A 27,776-nucleotide genomic window follows, 5' to 3' on the forward strand; every position below is an offset into this window, starting at 1 on the left:
ATTGTTTGGGTCATTTCTCCCTCCTGCCCCCACCCCCAGCATATCCCCCCTCCCTTCCAGGCAGAACCTGGAAGGGTTCTGTTGAAGAGTAAAAATAAGCAATAATAAGAAAGACATAGCATTTTTGCTACTTGAGATAAGGACAGCTATACAGAGAGATTCCTAGCGTTGCTTTCATGTACAATTGTGTTACAACCCAGATTGCTTCATCTCTATATGATCTTTACACTGGTTCCTGATCCCCTTCTCATGTTGACCTCTGTCACTTTAAGGTTTCTATATTAATTCCTCTGGCGTGGGGACATCAAAGGCTTTCATGTTTTGAGTTTTCTATCTAACCGCCTACCTCCCATATGTGTTCTCCCCTTGTCATGTAACCTAAGTCCTAAAACATTGCTGTATTTATCCTAAATCTAAAGACCGAATATGAGGGAGAACATACAATTTTTGGTCTTCTGAGTCTGGCTAACCTCGCTCAGAATGATGTTCTCCGGTTCCATCCATTTACTTGCAAATGATGAGATTTCATTTTTCTTCATGGCTGAGTAAAATTCCATTGTGTATAAATACCACATTTTCTTGATCTGTTCGTCAGTAGTGGGGCATCTTGGTTGTTTCCATAACTTGGCTGTTGTGAATAGTGCTGCAATAAACATGGGTGTGCAGGTGCCTTGGAGTAACCTGTGTCACATTCCTTTCAGTATATCCCCAAGAGTGGTATTGCTGGATCATATGGCACATCTGTGTTTAGATTTTTAAGAAGCCTCCAAATTTTTTTCCAGAGTTGTTGCACCAGCTTGCACTCCCACCAGCAGTATACGAGGGTTCCTTTTCCCCCACATCCTCACCAACACATGTTAGAATGATGGCTATTCTAACAGGTGCGGTGGAATCTTAGTGTGAGTGTGGTTTTGATTTGCATTTCCTTTATGACTAGAGATAGTGAGCATTTTTTCATGTGTTTTTTGGCCATTTGAATTTCTTCTTTTGAGAAAGTTCTATTTAGTTCAGTTGCCTGTTTCTTAATTGGCTCATTGATTTTTGGAGAGTTTAGTTTTTTGAGTTCCCTATATATTCTGGTTATCAGTCCTTTGTCTGATGTATAGCTAACAAATATTTTCTCCCACTCTGTGGATGGTCTCTTTAGTTTAGAACCAAAAAAAAAATGCAAAGAATTAATGAAACAAAAAGCTGGTTCTTTGAAAAAATAAATAAGATTGACAGACCCCTGGCAAACCTGACTAAAATGAGGAAAGAAAAAAACTCAAATCAGTAAAAACAGAAATGCAAAAGGGGAGATAACAACAAACATCATGGAAATCCAGGAAACCATCAGAGACTACTTTGAGAGCCTATACTCTAGTAAATGTGAAAATTTTGAAGAAATGGACAGATTTCTGGATACTTATGACCATCCAGCACTGAACCAAGAGGACATTAATCACCTGAATAGATCTATAACACAAAACGAAATTGAAGCAGCAAGTAAGAGTTTCCCAAAAAAGAAAAGTCAAGACCTGATGGATTCACTGCTGAATTCTATCAGATGTTTAAAGAAGAACTGATACCAACCCTCCTTAAACTGTTCCATGAAATAGAAAGGGAAGGAACACTGTCCAACTCGTTTTATGAAGCCAACATTACTCTCATCCCAAAACCAGACAAAGATACCTCCAAAAAGGAGAACTGTAGGCCAATTTCTTTAATGAATATTGATGCAGAAATCCTCAATAAAATAATGGCAAACCGAATCAACAACACATCAGAGAGATCATACACCATGACCAAGTCAGCTTCATCCCAGGGATGCAGGGGTGATTCAACACACACAAATCTATAAATGCAATACACCACATTAGTAGAAGCAAAGACAAAAAACACTTGATCATCTCAATAGATGCAGAAAAAGCCTTCGACAAGATCCAACACCATTTCATGATAAAAGCTCTAAGAAAACTAGGAATAGAAGGACTGTAGCTCAACATTGTAAAGGCTATATATGACAAACCTATGGCCAACATCATACTTAATGGTGAAAAACTGAAACCATTCCCCCTAAAATCAGGAACGAGACAAGGGTGCCCACTATCCCCACTCCTTTTCAACACAATACTGGAATTCCTAGCCAGAGCAATTAGGCAAGAAGAAGAAATAAAAGGAATACAAATAGATAAAGAAACTGTCAAATATCCCTATTTGCAGATGATATGATCCTATACCTTAAAGACGCAAAAAACTTCCCAAAACAGTTATAGCAAGTTGGCAGGATACAAAATCAACTTACAAAAATCATTAGTTTTTCTATACACCAACAATGAACAAACTGAGAAGGAATTCATGGAAACAATTCCTGAATACTTTTTGACTTTAAAATGCTAGAAATATTGGGTAGCTGGCCAATTATCTGAAAATCAATTACCTTCCCCCACTAAAAGAATATTCACTGAGTGTGATCAATTCACCAAATGAATATTTCTATAGAAATCAGTTTGCTGGAACATAAACTCAGTGAGCAGCCATGTTATTCGATTTACCCAACATTCTGATGTATTAATTTGCATAATGACCAGTTTTCTAAAATACTAACTGCCTGAAATGTGTTTGTATTAACTACTTATAAAGTCATACAAATCATGCTCTATAGAAGTGTTGCAAAAGTCTTTGGAACTTTTGGTGGGGAGAATTAATTTAGTTTAATTTCAATTTGACTTTAAATTTTCTATACATAGCAATTTAACCCTAGATACTTTATAATAGAATCAATTATCAGTTCAACTCAGCAGAATGTCAAATTTATCGTTGTTATTTGATAGGTGTAAAGCATTCAATTACTAGATTAAAACAGAATCAGCATACTCATCCAACTAAACTGGTTAACAAATGTGTGAAATAAGGGACACAGAACTTAGTTAAATGTATAGAGTATATGTTGAAAGAAATAAACCTTTTATACTATTATCATTTATAAACTGCAGTATTCAAAACATCTGTAACCCTTTGATTTAAAATAACAAATTCTCAGTATAGCCAAAAATTAGTGAAATAAACCAGAAGTTACTGTTCCAAAGAATGACAAAATTCTGTAATACAGTATGAATATGTCATGGTGCCGGATTGTAACAAAATTTTAGGTAAATTAGAATCTTAAACTCATTGACTTGAACATCAAATATCTCTTCAAAGGCCATTCAATACAGTTAGCTGTCTGGATTATAAATGGTTAAAGAAGTTTTGAGTGAATGGGAAAATTTGTCAAATTGGCCATTAGGCAAAATGAGTTGTCTTTCTGGCAAAGTAGACCGAGTTTTTCCAAGCCCCCATCACCATGTCTTCCAGGGATTGAGGAAAATGAGGTTGTTAGGGAAGAGTGTTACTGTCTTCTTCAGTCACAGCCTATAGCTGAAGTTGAAACCATTTGGAATTAGTTCTACCTATGTGGTGTGGGGTGGGGTGTGTGTGTGTGTGTGGCTATGAATATACATTTGACTGAGCAATAAAATTAGTAGATCAAGGTGTAAGATGATTACTTGGCATATGTCAAGGAAGGATGGCCCTGTGCTAGAGCAGAAATAGAGATGATGGAATACTATGTTGAAGTTTTGCTATGGGTTTTAATTGCCGTAAACATCTTTTGGCCTACAGTTTTCCTTAAAGTTCTTAACTTAGCTTCTTAGTTATTGCCCTTAATTTCAATGCTATTAGGCAGTAGACTTATATTTTTCTGGTAGTTGTAGAAGGCAATTTGTGACTATGTAAAGGTCAGGGAACAGCAAACCTTGGCACTTGTGCAGAAGTCTACTGATACCAATTTTTTGGTAGGTGAACTAGTTAAGACTCTTCCTTCTTTGGGCATCTGGGAAGCTGTATCCAATTGTTCATATTCCTTTGTAAGTAGAATTGAGGGTGGATGCCTCAGAGCTCAATTCTCTCTCTCTCTCTTTTTTTTTTTTTTTGATGGTACTGGGGTTTGAAGTCAGGGCTTGGCACTTGCTAGGCAGGCACTCTACCTCTTAAATCATACCTCCAGCCCTTTTTGCTCTAGCTATTTTTGGATAGGATCTCCCTTTTTTGCCCATGCCAGTCTGGTTCACAGTCCTCCTATTTTATTTTTCCCACTGTAGCTGGGATCATAGGTGTCTGTTACCACTTCCAACTTTTTTTTAGTTGGGATGGGGTTTTAAGAATTTTTTTTCTGGGTTGTCCTTGAACAGTGATCCTCCTGATATCAGCCTCTCAAGCACAGGTATATGCCACCTTGCCTTGTACCCCGCTCTCAGATTTCTGAAAGAAAGTATATTATACTGTGAGAAATCATTTTTTTACAACATCTTCTTGGTCCTGATTAAAATTCAAAGAAACTTATTTGTGTTGATGTCTCAGTAGATATAGTGTAGTACCCACATGATTCAGGTATTTTCTTTTCTTTTAGATTTAGCTGAAATCTAAGGAATAGAATACACAGCCACCTTGTCAGGTACTCCACATTGCTGGGATTGAAGTTAAGGCTTTTTAAATTTAGAGGATAGTGTGTCATGGAAGATTATTAACTAGGTTAAAAAATACAACAGTCCTAAGTCTTATAGTAGCAGAAAATTGAAAATGTAGCAGGACTCCTAGAAAGGACTATATAATGGTTCACATATTAAATATTTAAGTTGTCATATTTTACGCATAGTACTACATGTGGCTTGATTAAAAATAAGAAGAGCAAAACAAAACTTTGCCTAAGAGGTTATGTATTATATTTAAATATTACACTGCCTTTTTCTAATTACATATGTGACTTTGATGCTGACAGGATTACTTAAGTTTTATCTTAGTTTTCTCATCCACAAAAAATTGGAGTAGTAATAGCACCTACCTTAGGGTTTCTAACACATGAAATATGTACATAAATTCTAGTTACTAATTGATTTAGTAACTACAGTCTTCCTGAAATACGTTTTTTTTGGTGTTTGTGTGTGAGTTTCAATGATTATGAAGTGAACACTAAAGAATGTCATTTAAATGTTGCCAAGCCGAAATAAATTTCAAGTGATTAATTAATGATGAAGTCAGAACAATTACTATTAGGCTAATTACTTATTCTTAGTATTTCATTTATGAAAATTAAAGATCTCTGAATGTTTCTGTGTAACAAAGGAAGCATAACAGGTCACCTATTCTAAGATGATATGTTGGAGCATTGGTTCCAAATCCACAATTCAGTGAATCATGTGTACTTATTGAAACATAGTAAATAATATGTGAGATGGTTCAAAGCAATAGCTGAAGTCTTGATTTACTTATTTGAGTTTATTTAATCCTTCTTTATTTAAAAAATTATGCACAAAACCTTTTGACATTTACATTCTTATAATATGAAAGCTCTTATAAAATTACAATAATAGAAATTGAAAGTGAAGTCACATTACAGGTTCTTAATGCTTTCATTGGAAATGGGTATGAAAGTCAATTATATTTATCCGTAATTTAAAATTATTAAATGCTTCTCATAAAGCATTTAATAGTCTAATTTAAAAGCATCCAATAGCCTAATTTTAATAGAGTGATAATCTCATCCTCTTTGGAAATTCATCAGTGTTTTAGGCACTGTGGCGTATTTGTAGGTGAAAAAGATAAACATGGTCCATGTGCTCATGCGGTTTTATGCTGTGGTTGGTAAGACAGACAGTTATACTACAATATGGTGAATGTTATACATGGAATAATTACAGTGTATTATAAGAATACATGGGGAGCAGAAGACCTCAACTTGTTGAAGGTGGTTGTTAGGGGAGTTTTCTGGGGAAGGTAGAATTTATCCTGAGATGACACTGGAGAGAGGTAGGAAGGAAAAATTGTTTCAAGCAGAAGAAACTCTTCAAATGCCTGAGGGGTGGGAGAATGAGGGTAACTCTATATATCTCAATTATGTTTACTTCTGGAAAGATGTAGGCAGAAGCTATAGTTTAAAGAACCTCATAAGTCTTGTTAAGGGATTTATAGTTTATCCTGAGTACCTTGGGGACCTATTGAAGGGAGTGGCCTGAACTCTAGGGATTTGTGTGGCAAGATGAAAATAAGTGAATAGGTTTTTGAGAGATAATTAGGAAGCAGAACTATTAGACTCAACAGTGAAATTTGGGGAATAAGAGAAAAGAAGTCCGGCTCTTTTGAGTTTTTTTGAGAAAAAACTAGATCTCAAACTTATCTCTTCTTGTTGTATGCCAGAGTAAATTGAGAACAGAGATTATGTATTTTCCACATCATGTAAGAGCAGAAAATTTAGTAGACATGATGAACTTTTCAGCTGGGGCTTGATAAATATTAGACTTGTAATAATGATAGACTATTAAATAAGATTCAACAGGTCATTAAAAATACAGTTCAGTAGAAGGAAGGGTATTAAGAAGATTTACATATTTGGGATTTATTGGTATACTGTTAATGTGAGTGTCTAAGTTCTTCAAAACACAATAAGAGGGCAGAAGAAACATTCCAAACTCAAATCTATGGGTGTGTGTGTGTGTGTGTGTGTGTGTGTGTGTGTGTGTGTGTGTGTTCATTCAAAAGGGAAGAAAGTAAACCTTTGAGGGACACAGAAAGACTGACTAGCCAGGTAGGAATAAAATCAGAAAAATGGAGGGAATGAAAGAGCTTTTCAGTGTATAGAAATTGTCATAAATTTCAAGTGTAATTAATTTGATACTTCATGGAGTCTGAAAGCTAAGAAAAAGTTATAAAATTTGTAAATGAGGAAATTATTCCTTAGTGTCTTTGGGAAAAAAACAGGATTCTCTTAGAGTGATGTGGCAAAGACAGATATCATCAGGAGTTGAGTAGAATTTGCAGAAGTGGAGATTGTGATTATAGGGAACTTTTGAACAAGTTTGGTGATAAAAGGAATGATTGGGTTCAGAATATTTACTGTTTACTATTAATGTAGTGTGAGCAATAAAGGAAGAGTTCTCCTTTTATTTCCCACTAAGGTCACCAAAGTGTAGTAAGAGGAGTAGGAAGAGAAAAAAATGAAACTTCTAAGATACATGTGGAATCTCTTTATCTAAAATATTGTATAATGACAATTCCTTTCAATCATAAAGAATTTAGAAGATTTTAGATATTTAAATAATCCCAGTTAGGGGTATTTATTAAAGATTTTTGAGATGGCTTAGGACAATCCACTATAGAAGACAGAACTATTTGGTAAGGTGTTTTTAAAGGAATTACTGTTTCTGGAGCCAAGAAAATGCTTTAGATGGAGTTGAAGGGACGGCTGAGTACATGGTGCCCTATCAATTCCCATGAAACAAGTTCCAAAGAAAGAATTTTCAAATAACTGCAGTTATTTAAATTTTACTAAGTTTTCAAGAGAAATAAATTTTTGTTAAATATGTGAATTTCTAAATTTGTCTACATTCTTCAATCTGTTACATACACATTTCTATAATGAAAGGTAACATAAACATTTGACTTGATCAATAGCATTATGTTTATCAGCAAATGTTTTCCGAGTTTGTGAGTATGTAGGGATTTTTGAGGTCCACTAACACACATATTCACCATATTTGCCAACAAATATCAGTATAGAGAATTCAGTTCCTTAAGATACTATATATTTAAAATGGGATCTATTGTTTCCATTATTAGCAGTGTTATTACGCAGGATCGTTTTCCCCTTTTAGACATGTTGATCTCTTTGATTCTGTCAATAGAATAGTTAGGAACTGCAAAAGATTTTATTGTTCACTTTTATAAGAAGAAAAAGAGATAGGAGAGGGCAAAAAGCAAAACAAAACAAAAAAACCTGTGTGTGGGCAAGAGAATTTAAGAGGAAAGTTGTTGCTAGAGTCTTTTTCTAGTATGTAGAAAATTATGAATTCCTGTTCTCGCATTCACTTCCTGTAAAATCCAAAGGAAATCTTCCTGTTTTGGGGCCATGCTGTCAGTTTAATTCTCTGATTCTCTAGGTTACTTTATTACTTTTTTATAGTAATCTTCACCTTTTCTTTGTTCCCATGCTGTCTAAAGGACTTGGAGGCTCTACTTGGAAAGTATCATCTTGTTTATCAACCCAAAACATAAGGTAGAAAGGTATCTAGATAAAAATACACTGGTGAATGGAAGGAAAAAACATAAAAATTCACCTTGTTTAGGGTTTGTAGGAAGAATACACGATTGATACTAGGGCCAGTTTAGAAAGGAGACACTTACTTGGTAGAACTAAATACCTAGATTCCTCACCTATATTTCATCACTTGGAGGTCTTTGAAAAATGTACCATTTCTGTTCTTAGTTTGTTTATAGAGGCAACAGAATTGAATTTCATGTTTTGATGCTGGATTGGACATTAGGTATTTTTATTATCATAAAAAAGAGATCACATTTGACATTCAGGAATGTGCATTACCATAGTTCTTCATTTAGCACGAAAGGGCAAAGATCATGCAACTTTTAATGAGTGGATCTGTAGTGACTATTTCCAGAGATATTTTTTCTTTGTTTGTTTGTTTTGCAGAAGGGGTCTTCCTATGTAGCCCAGTCTGGCCTCCAACTCTTAATTTCCTGCCTCTCCTCCCAAGTGCTTGGATTTCAGGCATGCCCCATCATGCCTAGATTCCACAGATGTTATTTAAATAGCTTATTCTACTAGAAATATCAAGACAGTGATTTTTTAAAGAACTCCTTGTGAGTTTGACTTAACTTAATAAAAAGAGAGATAGGGATCTTGCACAGCAACTGAACAGATCAAAAGGTATCTTCATTGGTATCTTTGGGATTATGAAGGGTGGTGTAGATTACAGAATTTATGAATGACATTTTAGGATGTTTCCAGGCTGAAATGGGTTCCTGAAGCGTATATATGCTTTGACCAGCAAGTCCACCCAAAGTTTATAGTCTTTGGTTTGATAAAGCCCTTAGGAGTTTCATTAATGTTATTGTCCCCACCCATGACTCAGTTTATAATATGTACTTTAAGAAATTTCCCCTAAGAATGCAATTAAATATCTAAATAAAATTGCACAGTAGACTCCCTACAGTTTGATAGCCTACTTTTCATGCTGATAATACTGTAGCTAGCTAGCTATATTGGCTTTTATAAATCTGTATAGTATTCCATTATAAGGATATCTGAGAGAACAATTCATTAATTTTCAAATTTTGGATATTTTGTTGTTTGTTTGAGACTATAACCAATATTTGAATAAACATCTATGTTTTTCTCTCTCTTATACATACTCACACCCACGCATACACTCATTCACTTGGACCCTTCTATGACTTTTACAGGATAGTTTAAATTCTTGAAAGCACATGTGTCTCTCTGTGTTATATTTTCTCTCATCTGCAAAAAATTTTGTAAACACAGGTTAATGCAGGACATTTTCACCTGTTACATGTTCTTCATAAAATAATATATTGATCACATTCACTAATACATGTATGTAGTTTGTGTGATATTTGCATGTTCAAATTTGGATTTTTTTTCTGTTGGTGCCCAAGATCTTCATGGTCTACTTTATCTCTTTAAAATTCATATTACTAATTTAGGCTCACTGCCTGCTAATGTTGTGTATCTCTCACTAGCAGGCTAGTAACTGGCCATCATTATTAGAGTGAGATAGACCTGGACTTGAGTTTTGGCTTTACCTACTAATAGTTCTGTAACTTTGAGAAAATTATTTAATCTTTCTAGATCTTACTTTACTTCCTATAAATTGGGAGTATCTACTTCATGGACAAAATTAGAATTGAATATACACAAAGCATCTATCGTATAGTAAGTAATCAACATACAATAGCTAGTTTGAGTACCTATAAAAATGATGATGATAAATTTATGATAAAATGCCCAGTGTCCATTATTTTTTAATCCTAAGTGTTGTTATCATTACAGGCTCTATTCTAGTTATACTCAAGATTGGATTGAGCAATAGGAAGGAAAATATGTAGCTTTTTCTAATAGATTTTGGCAAGAATCTTTCTGTTGATTATGCCATTCTGTTTTCAGATCCTCTTTCAAGGAAATAAGAGTGTAGAGCTTTTGGGTTTTTTGTTTGTTTTGCTTTTTTTGGCTTTTTTTTTTTTTTTTTTATTGTCTGGGAATGTATTGTTTTTCTCCTGTGTCAGTGCCAGGTAGGTAAGACTGATTAGCGTATTCATAAATGTGAGAGAGTATGCTGGAATAGTATCTGTGCCTGATGAGAGGCTCACTCAATAAACGGAAATAAAAAAAAATAGGAAAATAATTTTCACATCATTTCAGCCTTTTGGTTTTAATGTTGATGCATTCTTTATTTTAGTTTCTAAGTAATTAGTTCTTTAAGAATAAAAACTGCTAACAGTAATTTGATTTGATTTTTCTTTTCTTAAGGAAGAGATAGTTTTTCATAATCTATTCTGAGTCATGGGAAGAATTAGGTAAGAGAACCTTTGTTTGAAAAGTGAAAAAAGTTACCCAGGCAACCTGTATATGTTACCAGTGTGCTGATTAATCATCTCCAATTAATCACTGTCATCAGTTATCACATGAAGACGACTGCAGAACAGTCTACACTATTATCATTCCATCATCTTTCTACAGATGAATTTAGTACAAAAGATTTATTGTACACAGTCATGAAGATTACAATATCAAACTTAAAGAGGCATAGCTTTTATAATACAGAAAATCATGAATTTGTATTTAATATCTCTCATTTACTTGATTTATTGATTTGATAAAAAAAACCCTATGTTTTACAATGAATTAATTTTCTTCTTTAAATAGGGAAGGCTTGGTATTTGACTACAATGTGTAGCTTACCCATTTTCTTTATTTTGCCAGGTAGAAGGGAAAAACCAACTCATACTGCTTATATGTGTAGTAAAATAATCCTTACTGTATTTTTGCTAAAAGGTTTTAAAAGTTAAATTTATCACATGATTATTTTGCCATATAACATATATATAAATAATTTCAAATTTCCCCATTATTTTATATTACATCTTCTTTGAAAGTCACTTAGTATCTTTACTTTTTAAAAAAAAGTTGAAGTAATCCTAATTTTTTTGATCAGCTACTCAAAAATGATGAATTGTTAGAAATGAATGTGTTTACCTGAATTTTTTGTTTAGGTAATAAATGTTAATATTTTTCCCTGAAAGCACTACCTATTTTAGTTGTGTAAATTTAATCAATATAGATTTAACTGCTGAGAACACTGTGTGATTATTTTTTAACTTTTATTTAAGATAGCTAATGCTGAATCAGATGGTTAGTAATGAAGCTGTTACGCCTCAGAGCTTTCACTATAATGATCCTGCATCTCACGCGAAAAGCACACGAATGTTAAACTCCTTGGTCTGTAGTTTAAAAATAGTAACTTTCAATTATACGTTGACATTCCTGTGATCTTATGTTGAGCCAGATTCTAATGCTGTTACAGTTTATTCTTGACTATGCCACATTTTATTTACATGTAATTTATTTTTCTATACCTGTTAAGTGGCTATTAAAATAATTTTGGTTAATTTGTTTAAATAAGAATTGGAGTAGTATCTTTCTATCCTAAGGTAAAAGGAAGGAAATCCTCTGTTGCAATCGAAAATTACAGGTCTTTATTTTTTATACATTAAAATATGTTGTATTCTTCAGTGTTAAAAACAATATACTAAAGTGTAGTAGAATCAAACTTTGAAGACTTTGGTTTTTTAGGAGAGAAAATTATTTCAGGATGAAAGACTCCAATAAAAATTAGATAGTTACTTCCTGCTTTTAAGCTAGCCTGTTTATATCGTTCTGTTTGACAAGTAATTGATTAGGTTAGACTGTTAAACCATTTAATCTGGCATGTACATTGTATGTGATAAAAGGACTCCAACTGTGATTTTGAGTATATTAAATAATCTTCAGGAAGTTTCACAAAGAACATTTGAATGCCTTAAAACTTGAAGTAATGCATGTTTGTTCCAAACACATTTGATTTGATTTGCCTAGGTTTGTGTCAGGTTGAAGAAATCCCTAATCTTGTTGCATTTGGTCCCTGGGTTTTTGTAATATTCTTTTCTTCTAGGGGTTAATTAGCCTTTTTTCAAAATGTGGCCTATTTCACTGTAGATTTGCATGATTCAGCCAGAGTTGGCTGTACAAAGCAGAACAGTTAGCAGGCGGGTGTGTCCAACTGCTTAATTAGCCACAATAAAAAGGTCCTTTGTCAAACAAGCATCTGTTGCTCATGACACACCTGACAGCCACATTAGGCAAGGATGACTAGACGGAAATTGTGCATGTCTCTCCTGCAAGAATATACAACTTATTTACATATGGGATGCATCATTGAAAATCTGAAGGGGTTTATTTAACTTATCAAAATGGGTTAATGTGACTGCATTTGTGACTGATAAACAAATGTCATTTGAAAGGAAGCTGCGAGGTACAAAACTAACCAAATTACTCCCAAACATAAACAAAGCACTAGAAACTTCTGCTGGGTGAATGAGAACACCTCAAATGTATTCATAAACTGTTTGTTGGGAGTAAAGTAAAACCTACTAATGGAACATGCTAAGAAAGTGTCCTCATGTGATGATCCTTACTTTGCATAAATGTTGGATAGTCACAAGGATATTCTTAATGTGTCATTGGGTTTAAATGATCTGTTTAGCAAAATTTGGCAGGAGGGTTATACTCTTCAAACACACTTTAATATTCTAATTGATCTGCTGTTAGAAGTTATGTCTTCATAATTAATCAGTTAAAATGCTTCTGGAAAAATGCTTATTAATTGAGAGGGGATACTTCCTTAACTTTGATATCAGAGAGATGGAGAGGACGTCCATTATTGTTGGAAGTATAAATCAAATTACTATGTATGCTGAACACAAAAGATTGCTGTCTCTGGTTTTTCATTTGGAAGCCCTATTATGATATTTCAAAGCAATGCACGTTTTCACAGTGGTTGATGACATGGGCTTTACAGTCAGACAGATGTGGATTGAATTCAGGGTCATCTATTTTCTACGTGTGTAGCTTTTGGCAGATTTTAGCATATCAGTTTCCTAATTTGCTAGGAAAAGATAATAATACCTCTCTTGTGAGGATTAAACTAGAAGAGGTACTTAGAACAGTTAGCTTAGTTCCTCACACCAAGAAACAAAAGACTTATTAAGTGATAGACCCAATTATAGTTATGACCTTCAGAGCCAGCCTATAGAAGGGATGTGATGGAGACCTTCTGCAGTCACAAGGTTTGGTAGAGAAAGTCCCTTCCTAATGGCCAAAGAAGATAGTGAAATCAGAGGAGAATAAAGTGTCTATGAAGGCAAAAATTAATTGATGCAGATAAAATGGAAGAGCTGAAATATTAGTCTGTGGCATGATCCCGTAATCCAGAAACCAAATAGATTAGACCAACGAGCAGAAATTAATGATAAACAGAACATACCATGGGACTTGATTAGTACTAGGGTTTGCTAGATTGAGCTTCTTGTGACTGTTTTGATGTGATTGTTAATGGCAAAAGGTATCTCCAGAAGATCTCAGTCCTTGCACTCTCACATGGAAGAATTCAAGCAGTAAACATGGGTGTAATTGGGGTTTATTAAAAGTTAGGGAAGGGAAATACAAGTAGAAGCCAGGAAGCAGAGAAAGCATGTTTCTCGTCTCCAGATACTTTTAAAACTTAGGCTGACCTATGGGATGGGCAGAACCAGGTGATTCCCATCCAGTAATCAATGACTGGGGCAAGTCATGGCCGGTTCCTGGACCAGGTGAGGCTGGTTCCTAAGCCAGAGTATCGTCAATCTGATACGCAATATTAAGTCATATATTGTGAGTCTTGACGTTTCCCTAATTCTAGCCTACCTCAATATAGATAAAACCAGAAGCTGGAGGGAAAGTTCTCCTTTTACAAGCTGTTTTCTTGTTTCTGCCTGTTTCCCCTACTACAGTAAAGTTTGCTTCTGTTAAATTGACATCTTTTCCTTTTTCTCTTTTTCTTTTCTCAATTTAAATGTTTGCAAGTTTGCTTTTCTTTACTCACCTTACTTACATCTGTGCAGTGTTTATTTTGAGGCTCAGGGCTTCCAATGTGTTCTATTAGTTTACAGCATGGGATTTGTAGCATAACATCCAAACCCTCCTTTTATATTTCCTACCTGTATGGCCATTGGTAAGTGACTTAACATCTCTTAGCCTCAGTTGACTCACCTGTAAAATGAAAAAAATATATAATTTAATCATCAACACAAAGTATGTACATACAAGCTAGTTTAGACAAAGTTTCAAGCCAGATCTGGGGGAAACAGGAGGGAGCATTACTATAAGTGACTTAATTGTAAGAAATTCATCTATCCTTGGTTGAGCAGCTTAAAGGAGAAGCAGTAACTGGTCACTCTGTCTTCTAAACTGACAGAGGCCACTAACCATCTTGGAGTTGAGTAGACTGAGAAAACCTCACAACATGAGGTCTAGTATCTGATTCATTCATCATTCCTTGCAAAAAGGCATAGATAGAGCCTTTGTTGTAGCACAGGTGCATCAATAGTCTATAAGTATGTGGCAATCAAAGGACCCTGGCTTCTGTTTTTGTTTTTGGGTTTTAAACTCTCCCTTTGTGAGGGAAGGAAGAAGCAGATGCATAGATATGGTTTCTAATTTGTGTATTCTCTTTCAAAAAAACTTTTGGCAGTGCTAGAGATTGAACCCCAAAACTTGTACATTCTAGGCAGATCTGTAGCCTAGTTCCAGCTTCCAAATTTTCAAACCCATTAGTCCTTCAGTAATCTTAACCAGGCAAGAGTTCTGTGTAGTCAGTACTATCATTTTCATACAGTTTTAAGTATATCCATGGTCTTTTTGTGTGTGTGTGGTACTGGGACTTGAACTGAGAGCCTCACGCTTACCAGACCTCTTGAGCCACTCTGCCAGCCCCATCTCCATGATCTTAATGCTAATCCTGAAGAGCATATGTGTGTATGTGTGTGTGTTTGGAGATAACTTGCATTTAAAACAATGAGCCACCATTGATAAAATTTCACAAGAACAATCTTGATTTTTCAGCTTCTTTTGGTATCTGTCAATTGGCCTTCCCACATATCCAGGATATCCTGGAGTTGAACATTAGCTAACACATATAAATGGGGCATTAGCCGCATATTTTTTTTTATCACTTTCACTTTTGAACCCTCAGCCCCTTTCCTCTTTGTATCTGAATTTTCTCAATTGTAAATGAAAAAAAAATTATAACCATACCCATTGTATTGGGTTGTTATAGGGATTAATTTGTTATTAATTAACATGAAAAACACTTATAAGTGTTAATTGAAAGAGATCACACTGTGACAAAAGATACTGAATAGTTTTTCTCTTTGAAAGAACTGAATATGAGAATTTATTTTAGGGAACAATTAATGCTCATTATACTCTTCACATATTTAAACCATGATGTAATAGTTTTCTTAGGGTACCAATTAAATGTTTTCTCCCATCCTTACTCCAGGAAAAAAATTATAATTCTGGTCCCTACTCAATAACAAAGAAATTTATATTTTTTTATTGAATATATAAATAGCAAAAGGTGATTCAAGACCAGGAAGCCTGAGAAAATGAGGGAACCCGGTTTTTTGGCTAAATTTAGGGTAAATCAGTTGCTTTTTGGATATATGTTATTTTTTAAATCACTGAATAGGAAGTTTTTAAGTTGCAGAGACCCTTAGAAATGATTTATTCTACATTGTATTCCTCCATCAGTGACATTTTAATAGACTGTGAAAGTGTGGTTTTATAGAAAGTAGTTCACAATGTATTTGTATCCAGTTAGGTTTTATGTTCTGAAAATTAAGAGTATCTTGACATAATTTGGGATCATAGTTCATAAATGGATTGAAATAATTTATAACAGATGAGATCTAAGGGGAGGTAGTTTTCAGTGAAGTTCACCCTTTTTAATCAGGTTAAGAGGTACTATGGAAGATTTTTCAATAAAAATGTGGGTTAATAATTTTTTAAATTTATTTAAAAATTGTCAGAATGACAATAAACATACCTGAATTACGATAATAATATGTTGGATTGAGACGTATTAATTGTGAGAGTTGAAAGTTAGTCTTGGTATAGGATGGTAAGAAAAAAAATCTAATGAATCTCATTATGGAAGGAGATGTTTTAAAGTTTATCTTCATATATTTCAGAGACCATCATGCAGACATCAGAGACTGGGTCGGACACAGGTTCGACTGTGACTTTACAGACATCTGTGGCTAGTCAAGCAGCAGTGCCTACACAAGTGGTACAGCAAGTACCAGTACAACAACAGGTAAGTAGCTGCTGTTCTCACAGTAGAGGTTGTTGCTTTCTTTATGCTGACCAGCTAATATAGCCATATCCAGATTACTTGGACTTTACTTTCTTGCTTCATTGGTTAACTTCATGGTTCAGTTCTTTCAGCAAATGTTTCTTTAGTATTTGCTGAGTATGCTAGATTCTTTTAGTGCTAGGCTATAGAGATACTAAAGAGGTAGACTACCCTTCTTCTGAAATTGTTTCATACTAGCACTTAATAAAGGACCTGTCTGGAACTGAGGGGGGAAGGGGGAAGAGGATGGGGGAGAGGGACAGGGGGTAGAAATGACCCAAACAATGTATGCACATGTGAATAAAAGAATAATTAAAAAAAACAAAAAACGGAAGGCATCCTTGTACCTTATAGGCAGAGATTTTGCCTTTGTGGTATTTTAGAAAGTTGTTTGGCATTAGGTGACTACTAAATACTGTTTAATGAAAATAAAATTATCTTAAAGGTTTGGAGATCTGACTCATCCCATTTAAAAAGTTAGAAAGGAATTTATCATCAGATGCTTAATACAAAGTCTGGTTTCATAACCAGGCATTTGGCTTCTTTTGAAAAGATACTGACAAAATAACATGGTTCATGTCAGTCAATAGTTCTGCATGCAGATTGTGAACACCTTGACCTGTCATTTCTTTCAGAATGGTGAGAACAGAAGAAAGAAAGACCATATGTCATATAGGTTGTCTTCATACTCAAGGTTTACCTGTAATTTATTAGTATGTAGGGAAATCTGTAGCAAATGTTGTTCCTAGAATTATAAATAAGTGGCTATAGAGAGCTATCTTTTCATAAATGATAGAAAAACTTTGGGTTGTGTTTTTTAAGATATAAAATTAGGCTTGGCTTGGGCAGGGGGAGTGCTGGAATCACAGAAAGCCTTTTACTCTTAGCAGAAATAAAAATATCTGAAATCAGTTGTATTTTCTTTTACAATTTTTCATTTTAAGGTACACTTCTTTCTTGTTTCTGGCATATATGTACCCATATCTTTCCCATTCTTCAGGCTCCAGTTTATTAAACTGTATGTAGTTCAGTTTATGTTTCAACCTATTAATTTTGTTTATCTTTTTTAAATCTCATTTTCTCTATTTTTTGCCACTAAAAATGGGTCTCTCCGAAGTAGAGTTTTAATTGTCTGTAGGCTTATTCGTATTATTACCAATTTCAAACTTGAACATTATTTGGAAAAGGATATGTTTATTTCATCCAAATAGCAAATAAAGAACAATTGGGGCATTGTTCTTAACACATTTCGTTCTTTCCCTCCTGAAAAATAATCTCTTGTACATCTCATCCATATTTTGAAAAACATTATACTATGCCATGTGCCTATCCCTTCCCCGCCCTGCAGGTGTAATTTTCAGTTCCTGAAGTTAGTTCTTTCCTCTGGGACATTCAAGGCAGGTGATACCTTACATTCCCTTATACCAAGCAAAGAATCTGAGAACTCTCATTTTCTTTTTGTCAGCACAGTGTTTTATTTCACGTAGTTGGTTAGTGTGAATGTTGCTTGGAGATAGTTATGTCCTTCTTCTATGCTTCTTTGAAAGGATTGTTTTTCTCCTTTGCCTTTTTTTTTCTTTCTTCCCCGCACTAACAGTTTCATGTTCAAAGTTCCCCAGTGTGTTATTATAGTGTCCCGATGGATGTAACTTTTCTGTAACCGATAATAATAATGCTATAGTAATTTCTTATTACTGTGACATGCCTATAATGGTTGAATTGTTAATGTGTTGATGTTGTCTGGAGTTTGAAAACTATACTAGAATGCCTTTGAAAAACTTAAGATTTTGTTGATGACCCTTGATGACATTGAAAGCATGGTATTGATGTTAAAGGTAGTTAATTGTACTGATTCAGTTTTTCACTAACCTTGCTTTGGCCATTAAAAAGAAAGTTTACAACCAATTTGTGTGTGTGTGTGTGTATGCGTGTATGTGTGTGTGACGTAATATATGTCTTGGAATGTTGCAAACCAAGTAACTTCAAGATCCCATTTAATATGGTACAATTCTGTTTTTTCAAAGCCCTAAAAGTTCTAATTTCACAGGGAGGTAAAATAAAAATGTTAATTCTCAAGTTGTATTTGTTAATTGTATGCCACCTCAAATATGAATTTGTCACCTTTCCTTGGGCATTATGGTTGAGGAATGGAGAATTCTGAGGAAAGAATGTCAAGGTCTTGTTACATAAAATTATGTCAAATGTCTTATCTTCTGTAAGTTGATACTGTGTTATAAAATATTATTGTCTTAGCTTCTAAATAAAGACACTTGCCCAATCCAATAAAATCTGTAAAATATTCAAGTTCAATATCTTGATTAGGAACTAAAATTTGATATAACCTATCTTGTTATCTTTTAAAAGTACTTTTTAGACTTAATAGGGTTCTGTAGAATTATGGTTAGGAATGTACTGCTGCCCCTCCTTGTCTTCCTGTCTTAAGTGATTTACTTAATAGTTTCTTATAGATTATTTTTCAAGGTGGTGATTTATGCTTGAATCCAAGAGGCCTTCTAACCCTGCTTGCCCTGGAACTGAATTAAAACTCCAGGAGAGGGAAAAAGGAAAATATCTTAATATTTCATAGCTTCCTAGGTTAGGTTCTTTTCAAGGTTGAGCCTAAAAAGTCAAAATTTTATTCTTTGTTTTAATCTTGGGCTCCAGGTATTCAGTCCACAAATATTCCTGACATTGAGGATAATTCTTAAACCATCTTCAATCATGACCCCCAAATTATTTTTCTCTCTTTCTATTTTCCTTCTTTTAACTGCCTTTGAAGCTATAGTTTTCTCTACTGCTATTCTTATATTTTCTCAGAGAAGGGTATAAATCTTTTCCTCCCCAAATGAGCAAATATGTTGTCTCTATATTATAGCTTCTAAACATAACATTTTGGTACAGTAGAGTCCTTGTTTTTTTTTTTTTCCCCCTTTAAAAGAAGGGAAGAACTTCAACTTTACTGAAATTCTTTTATTATTAGAGACTATAGTCTTTGCCTTTTCCTGGCGTGAATTCAAAGAGTTTATTTCTAGTGAGTCTTTGTTATGTAACCAGGGCATTTAAATCCCTTTTTATGTGATAAAACATCATTTCAAGAGTATATTGAGGAAAGACCTTTGTTTTTCATGTAAATTACTTATGTAGGTAGAGAATCTTTGTTTATAATTTGAGTTATCAAAGTGAATTGAAAAGCTCTGTAGCTATATTGTTCCTTTTCATTTATTATCAGTCTTTTCCATATTTAGTACTCTCACATAAATTGTGGTATATTCTGCAGATTGAGCTTATTATCTCTGTGGTTAAAAGATAAATGATAATTTCTTTGGGGAATAGATCCATGCAGAGTAGACAATTAGATTGTTGGAGAAAGATATATGAAAAGGTGGGTAAGTTTTAAGTTAATCTCCAGTAGATACGTTTATTATGGGTATGTATAAAATGTTGCCTTAGGGTTTAGGAAATACATTTTGGGAATATGTTTGTAATCCCAACACTGGGGAGTCTGAAGCAGGAAGACCAAAAGTTCAAGAGGTGACATAACAAGACTGAACAAACCAAAACAAAAGAAACAAATAGCAACAATAAAAAGCAAGAATCCTTCTCACATCTTCACATTTCTTAGATCAAAGCTCAGTAATGGCTCAATATCCCTGCTCTCTTTTGTTTTCTATATTTTATTAAAACCAGATAGAAACCATGATAATTAGCAGTATACTCATAAGAATGTTATTTTGGTGAAAACAAGCAATAGTGATTAAAGAAAAAAAGAAGATTACCTATGATTTTTTTTTTTTTTTTGGCTTCAAACTTGCAGTTCTCCTGCCTGCTTTTTATGAATGCTGGGATTACAGTTTTGTACCTCCATGCCCAGCAGATTGATTGCCTATAATCTTGTTACCAATAGTTGACCCAAAACTGGGTGTTTTTTTTCTTCTCAGTAGCTCTTATTTTTTGACAGTATGGGAGTTTGAACTCAGGGCCTCACACTAGCTAGGCAGGCACTTTACAATTGAGTCACTCCATCAGCCCTTCCTTCTCAGAAATATCGAACTAATAACAAGACTGAGCACTAAAAAGTTTTATTCTTGGCCAAGGACAGAAGTGGGGGATAGGATTGCAAATCAACTTCTTGACTTGTTGGGGGTCAGGAGGCTACAGAAATGGAGTAAAAGACTATGTTTTTTTTTTTTTTTGTGGGGGGGATAGATAGAGATTTTCTGGGAATTCAGACATCAAATCTTTTGCTTCTTTTATGGTTCTTTTTGATTATCATTGCATTTGTCAACTGTCATGATTATTAGGGATGTCATTTAGCATAAAGATGGATTATAATGAAGTTAAAAGTTGTCTGGTGTTTACTCGAACAGACATTTAAAGCCAACTAGTTTGGACTAATGTACCTGAAGAGAGAACCTTGGCCTTCAGACATCCTATCTTCAAAGATAAAAAAGATTTGGGCAGGATAGAAATTTAGCTAGGTCAAATAGTAGTCCAGGATTAGGGCATGATGACAAATGCCCCTTTCTTATTTCACTTCTTATTTTAGAGAGGTGCTGAAGGACAAATGTTGGCTTCTGTAATTGCTTCGGGTTTAATTTGAATGTTGTTAAGAGGCTCATTTGAGGACTGAAAAAGCATAATCCTTAGGCTTGATTATCTGTTGCCTTGTCATAGACTTAGCTGTTCCTACTGACTAAGTGTCTCTTACTTATAACTTTAGGACCATCAGCCTTTTACTTAAGAATGAGACCAGGAAGTTGAAGATATGTTACCCAAATAGCAGAAGGAGTAGGATAGCCTTTAGAGGGCTCCAAAGAGGCAAAAACCAGGTAACGTTTCATAGGGTCTCTTTAAATCATGTTCCAGATATCTTGGGTGGAGATGCCTGGAATTTGATCTTGGTGCCAGTTTGTGTCCTCTAAAAGCCAACAGTCTCTTTCCTTTATGGTTTTACCAATAACCATATTTTTACAAAAATAACAGGTGTTGGGCTTCTTTCACTGTTTCTATGCAGTGTTAACTTAAAATGAAGCCAGAAGTTTAAAACTAGAATAAGAAGAATCATTGTAAGCTCTAGGGGAGAGCATAGAAAGGATTTCAGTCTGAAAGAAAGCCAAATGAAGATATCTGTGCTCCTATGTGATCATTGGGCCACTAAACACTGTAGGCATTTTGGGTTAATTTCTTTTATTGAACTCAAAAGTCCAGGGATCTGACCTCTCCTTTGTAGACCTAAACTCCTTTGCAGTGACAGGCTCCAGATAACCCAATGTACAAAGTCTGAGGTAGACAAGTTAGTTTATACAATAATATTCTATAGTTAGAATAGTCACATTGGCATTTTCACAAAGCAGGCAGACCTACACAAGATGCCATATATTTATTAGAAGGATATTTGAATGCACATCAAAATAATATGGTCACAATAAGCTAATGCAGGTTGAAGGCTGCATTCCCAGAAGACCTATTAAGACTGGGAATCTGGACCTCTCATGGCTAGCAAGGCTTTTTGTTCTTCACTGGTGACTAGTATTGCACCCTGACTCAAGGTCCTTTTCATTTTATACCACTTAGCTCTGAAGTCAGACAGCTATCACATTTCTTTATCTTCCAAATGTGGACTAGGTCAGTGGGCCAGGGAACTCACTGTCCTGATAACCAACCTTTCAGTCATTACATAGTGAGTGTCTGTATTTAATGCCTTTCTCACTTAAGGCAAATTCCTTCCAAGAGTCACTGGGCACTAAAGATACAAGAAAGCCTGGTCCAGTGCTGCTTGAGGCTCCCTTTGTCAAAGCTTGCTGCACTCTCTGGAAGTTAAAATGTCATAGGCATGATGGTGATTGCTGGAACTTGTCAGATTTTCTCCCTAAACAGTGTGTCCACCTTTCCTTGAGTGGATCCAGCAACAACTGCACAATGCCTCAGAGCTTCTCATACATCGTCTAGTTTTTCTTCCTCTCTGCATTGTATCACCATTAACTATTCCATCCTTTGGGGAATTTTTCTCACCCTGTTAGGACCCGGAATCCTATTCCCCCGAGAGACAGAGAGCCAGGCGTGAATGCAATCAACAAAGCAGAGTTTATTGGACTGGCTAGCCAGGGTCGAGCTCCCACACGGACACGCAGGACCGGTTAGGAAAGCAAGACCCTGAGCCTCTTAGGGGGAAATCTTATATAGACTGCAGTGGCGTGCATATTTTTGTTATCAACATTAGACAAGCAGGCAGAGCACATCCTGCACGTACTTCACATCTTGCTCGTACCTCACATCTTGCTCGTATCTCACATCTTGCATTCCTCACATTCTATATGCCCTAACTGAGCCCTGCTGCATTGCTTATCTTATCTACATGGGATGTTTGGTACTGGTTTCTCCAACAAGGGGGTTGGGGCCTGCTGAGACCTCATATTCCTTTCATTCCCCCCTTTCTTATGGCCTAAATTGAGGAATCATCCTCAAGAGGATGAAGAGCCTGATATTGTTGGCGGAGGACCAGAAGTTGGATAGTATTAATTCGACTTTTGACAAAAGTCATAAGTCGGTTTAGAATCCAGGGTCCTATGGTAACAAGCAGTAGGATGATTATTATTGGCCCTGCCAGTGCAGATAAAAGGGTAGCCAACCATGGGGACTGGTTAAACCAAGACTCGAACCAGCTTTCCCCTGCCTCTTTTTCTCGTTTTCTTTGTTCCAGGCTCTTTCAGAGTTTAGACATGGAGTCACGAACAACTCCGGTATGGTCAGCGTAAAAACAACATTCTTCCCCTAGAGCAACGCATAGTCCCCCTTTTTGGAGGAACAACAAGTCCAGACCTCGTCGGTTTTGAAGTACTACCTCAGACAGAGAAGTGAGGGATTTTTCTAGGTGGCTAATGGAGGTTTCTATTCTCTCTATATCTTCGTCTATGGCTGCGCGCAGCGAAGACATCCCTTTATGTTGAGTAGCCAGGGAGGCTATGCCGGTCCCTGCCCCAGCCACCCCTAGGCTAAGTAGGGTAGCAATGGTTAGTGTAGAAATAGGCTCTCTCTTCTTTCTCTCACCTGTTCCTATATTCCAGTATGAATATAGACTTTCCTCTGAATGATAGAGGATGCGGGGCAGCACAACCACTATAACACAGAATTCTTTAGAGCTGTTAAACACCTTAGTTGATAGGCATGGGGTGAGTCCGGACCGCGAGCATAGCCACCACCCATTGTCCTTTGGAATTACCCATTTAATAGCATTTCCCCAGGTAGAACTGGCGTTAATAACAGTACATAAGTCCCGTCTGTTCTTTGGCACTTTTCCTAAGCAGGTTCCTTGGCCGTTTACCTGCTGTATGGTCAGACCTCTCTTACGGTCTCCCCAGGAACATTGAGTAGGGTTTTCCTCAGATGAGGTATCGTGAGTGGTGTTTAGCCCTATTGCCTCATAGAATGGGGGCCTCACATCATAACATAACCAACAGGAGTTAGTCATGTTAGGGTTGGTGTGGTTTAACGTCAGGAAGGCAGCACCCACTAGCTCCCAGAGGGGGTCTTTAGATGCGGTCATGAGACTGGGCCTCACCAGGGGAGGGCTGGTTTCTGATGGTCTTGGAGTTGTAACATTAGCCCGAGCTATGGTTGAGGGAAGGTGGTGAGTTGTGGAAGGTTGGGGAGATGGCTTTACATTGGGCGGCCTAAGTACCTTATTGGGGCCTACTGCTGTGGACGGTGGCCCTATGGGCTCAATTTTTAATCTGACCACTATGGTCGAGCCAGCATGTCCACCATATTTATAAAATACAAGTCCCCATACCTTACCTTGTATCCACCCAGGGGTGTCCTTCTTGCCAGTTTCAGTGAAAGTGACCTTGATTCTATCTAGATCCGTGGGCTGGCATTTATGGGTGGGTATTGGAATTCTGTGCCCCCTTAATATCCCATTTACAAAGGCAAATTTGACTAGGTCTGATTTTGATATCCCCCATTTCCATTCACTATCATTGGATGTGACACATGCCCATGACCTACAGAAGGAGTATTGTATCCCCCCACATTCCTGGTTCTTTTTGTGGCCGGGGCAGGCATAAAACCCATAACGTCGGGCTGACTCCGGGGCAGTAGACTTGTAGGCAGGATTGATGTCTCTGAAGCAGAACTGAAGCTCCGGCCACCAAGTTCCTATGGGGGCAGTGCGAGTAGTCTCGTTGAGGGTGGTATGAGTCTCCCCATCGGTGAGTATCCAGGTTTGCTTATAGGGCTGGTGAGGGTTGGTTTCTGCGAGGCTCCCGCTCTGGGCATTGAGCAAGATCAGAGCAATCAGCCACCCCATCCGTGGCTGCTCCTGAAGGCTCTGCATGTTCCCGGGGCCACAAAAGCTTTAGCTTTAATGGGTTGTCTGGGTGCCGCCGTACAGTCCACTCCTTGACCCCTTCTTGTTTTTGATGATTGGCTCGACGCACGTGGGAGTGGTGGATCCAAGGTCCGATGCCATCAACCTTGAGGGCGGTAGGGGTAGTAAACAGTACAACATAAGGTCCTTTCCATCTAGGCTCTAGGGTTTTGGACTGATGCCTTTTAACCCATACCATGTCACCCGGGACTATGCCATGTTCCGGAGCCGGGTCCCTCTTAACAGCGTGGTATGCTTGAATTAAGGGCCAAATCCGTTGTTGCACTTTAGCTAAAGCCTGCAACATGGTCAGGTAATTTGGGGCCAGATCACCTAGTTCTGGGCTTAAGGTCCTCTGAATGATGGGGGGTGGAGCCCCATACAGGATCTCAAAGGGAGTTAGCCCATGGACATAGGGGGAGTTCCGGACTCGGAAGATGGCCAAGGGAAGGAGCGTCACCCAATCACCGCCAGTCTCCAGGGCCAATTTGGCTAAAGTCTCCTTTAGTGTCCTATTCATCCTTTCTACTTGCCCTGAGCTCTGGGGGTTATATTCACAATGTAGCTTCCAATTGGCCCCCATAGTCTGGGCTAGTCCCTGCAGGACCTTACTAACAAAAGCCGGACCGTTATCTGACCCAATTGCCTCGGGCACCCCATATCTGGGTATGATTTCCTCTAGCAAAGCCTTTGCCACTACCTGACTCGTCTCCTTCTTTGTAGGAAAAGCCTCCACCCAGCCTGAAAAGGTATCTATGAATACCAGCAAATATTTGTACCCAAACTTTCCCGGTTTTACCTCAGTAAAATCCACTTCCCAACTTCTTCCCGGAGCCCTCCCCCGTTCCCGAGTACCTGTATGGTGCCCCTCCCTTCGTCCTGGTTTCATGATTGTGCAGCTGGCACAATCTTCCACAATTTGGCGGACTGCTATGGTCTGGTTCGGAAATCGGAGCTGCGCAGATGTCAACAAGTCTAGTAATTTTCTCCGCCCCAAATGGGTGGACTTATGTAAGTTAGCCAACAGGAATCGTCCGAGTTTTTCAGGCAGAATTAACTTGCCTTCCAAGTCGCTTTTCCATCCGTCTTCCCCTTCTCTAAAGGGGGAGTGGGCTCTCATCCAAGTGAAATCCTCTGTGGAGTATTCTGGTCGGGGGGGTAGCGGAGGGAGCTCTGGGACCGGCACGTCTATCGCCGCAACCGTGGAAGGTTGCCCTGTCTCCATGGGAGGACTCACCATTGCTACTCTCTTTGCTTCTTGATCTGCTCTGTTGTTACCGACAGCTTCCGGCGTCTTGGCAGACTGGTGGCCTGGGACATACATCACTGCCACTGCCTTCGGTTTTTCCACTGCCATTAATAGACGCTGGACTTCGGCTAGGTTCTTTAGATGTTTTCCTTCTGCTGTGCGGAATCCTCTTTCGCGATAGATGGCCCCATGGACATGGATGGTACCGAAAGCATAGCGGCTATCGGTGTAGATATTGACTCGCTTTCCTTTTGCCCTCTCCAGGGCCTCTGCCAAGGCAATTAATTCCGCTTTTTGGGCTGATGTTCCGGGTGGGAGGGCGCTGCTCCATACCGTATTTCCTTCTTGGTCGACTACAGCTGCCCCTGCCCTTCGGGCTCCATCTTGGAAAAAACTGCTTCCATCCGTGTACCAGTTTAATTTGCAGCCGGACAGGGGGGTATCCTTTAGGTCAGCCCGTACCTGTGTAACTTCGGAGAGGAATTCTTTGCAGTTATGGACAGGTGTCTGCAGTTCCGGGTTAGGCAACAAGGTGGCAGGGTTCAGGATTACGGGATCTGTGAATGTGATCCGAGGGGAATCCAACAAGAGCCCCTGGTAATGGGTGAGCCTGGCATTCGTCATCCATTTCCCAGGGGGTTGTTTAAGGATTCCCTCCACCGGGTGAAGGGCCGTTACCCAGAGGGCCTGTCCAAAGGTTAGTTTATCGGCTTCTCTCACCAGCACGGCAATGGCCGCTATGATGCGGAGGCAGGGGGGCCATCCTGCCGCTACTGCGTCTAATTTTTTGGAAAAGTATGCCACTGGTCTCTTCCAGGGACCTAGCTGTTGGGTCAAGACTCCTTTGGCTACCCCCTTTTTCTCATCTACAAACAGAGTGAATGGTCTTGTAGGATCTGGCAAGGCTAAGGCAGGGGCCTGCAAAAGAGCGTCTTTTAGCTGATCAAAGGCCTGTTGTTCTCTCTCTCCCCAACTCCAATCTGGAGCTTCTTTGGTGGCCTCATATAGGGGTCTGGCTATTTCCGCAAATCCTGGAATCCAGAGTCTACAGAACCCCGCGGAGCCCAGGAATTCTCTCACCCCCCTAGTGGATGTCGGGGATGGGATAGCCAGAATAGTCTGTTTCATGGCATCAGTCAGCCACCTTGCCCCATCTGCAATCCGATAACCCAAATACGTCACTGACCTTTTACAGATGTGAGTTTTCTTGGCACTTGCCCGATACCCCAGCTCACCTAATTCCGTTAGCAGGTGTTCAGTAGCCTTGATGCACTCCTCTCGGGTTTCTGCCGCTAACAGTAAGTCATCAACATACTGTAATAGAGTGACTCGTGGGTGGCTCCGACGAAAAGGTTCCAGGTCCTGGCTCAGGGCCTCATTAAACAGGGTGGGAGAGTTTTTAAATCCTTGCGGCAGTCTGGTCCAAGTGAGCTGTCCGGATTGGCCCCCATCTTCTTGCCATTCGAAAGCAAATAGCGGCTGACTAATTTCTGACAATGGAATGCTGAAGAAAGCATCTTTCAAATCAAGGGTTGTATACCATACTTGCGAGGGGGGTAGGTGGCTGAGCAAGGTATAGGGATTCGGAACGGTGGGATGAATGTCCTCCGTCCGCTCGTTTACCTTTCGTAGGTCTTGCACAGGCCTATAGTCCCCGCTTCCCGGCTTTCGGACGGGGAGCAGAGGAGTATTCCAGGCAGCCTGACAAGGTCGCAGTACTCCTTCCTTTATTAGCCTGTGGATATGAGGGGCTATGCCTCTTCGGGCCTCCTCAGGCATAGGATACTGTTTCACCCGAATGGGGAGAGCAGAAGCCTTCAATTGTATAACTACGGGTGGGAGG

The 27,776-nt window shown here is 37.8% G+C and overlaps 1 protein-coding gene across 2 annotated transcripts in view; it reads left to right on the forward strand.

Annotated features, from left to right (window-relative positions):
* Rfx3 (regulatory factor X3) overlaps positions 1-27,776 on the forward strand; it is a 194,637-nt gene that overhangs the window by 27,919 nt on the left and 138,942 nt on the right. For both annotated transcript variants that reach the window (XR_012440462.1, XM_074051958.1), the window contains exon 2: positions 16,156-16,280. Coding sequence is in view for 1 of the 2 variants with exons in the window: in XM_074051958.1 (XP_073908059.1) it covers positions 16,164-16,280 (117 nt within the window). In the remaining variant the exon portion in view is untranslated. The remainder of the gene's footprint in view (positions 1-16,155; positions 16,281-27,776) is intronic.

Source organism: Castor canadensis, chromosome 13 (assembly GCF_047511655.1).
Source record: "Castor canadensis chromosome 13, mCasCan1.hap1v2, whole genome shotgun sequence".
Lineage (NCBI taxonomy): Eukaryota > Metazoa > Chordata > Mammalia > Rodentia > Castoridae > Castor > Castor canadensis.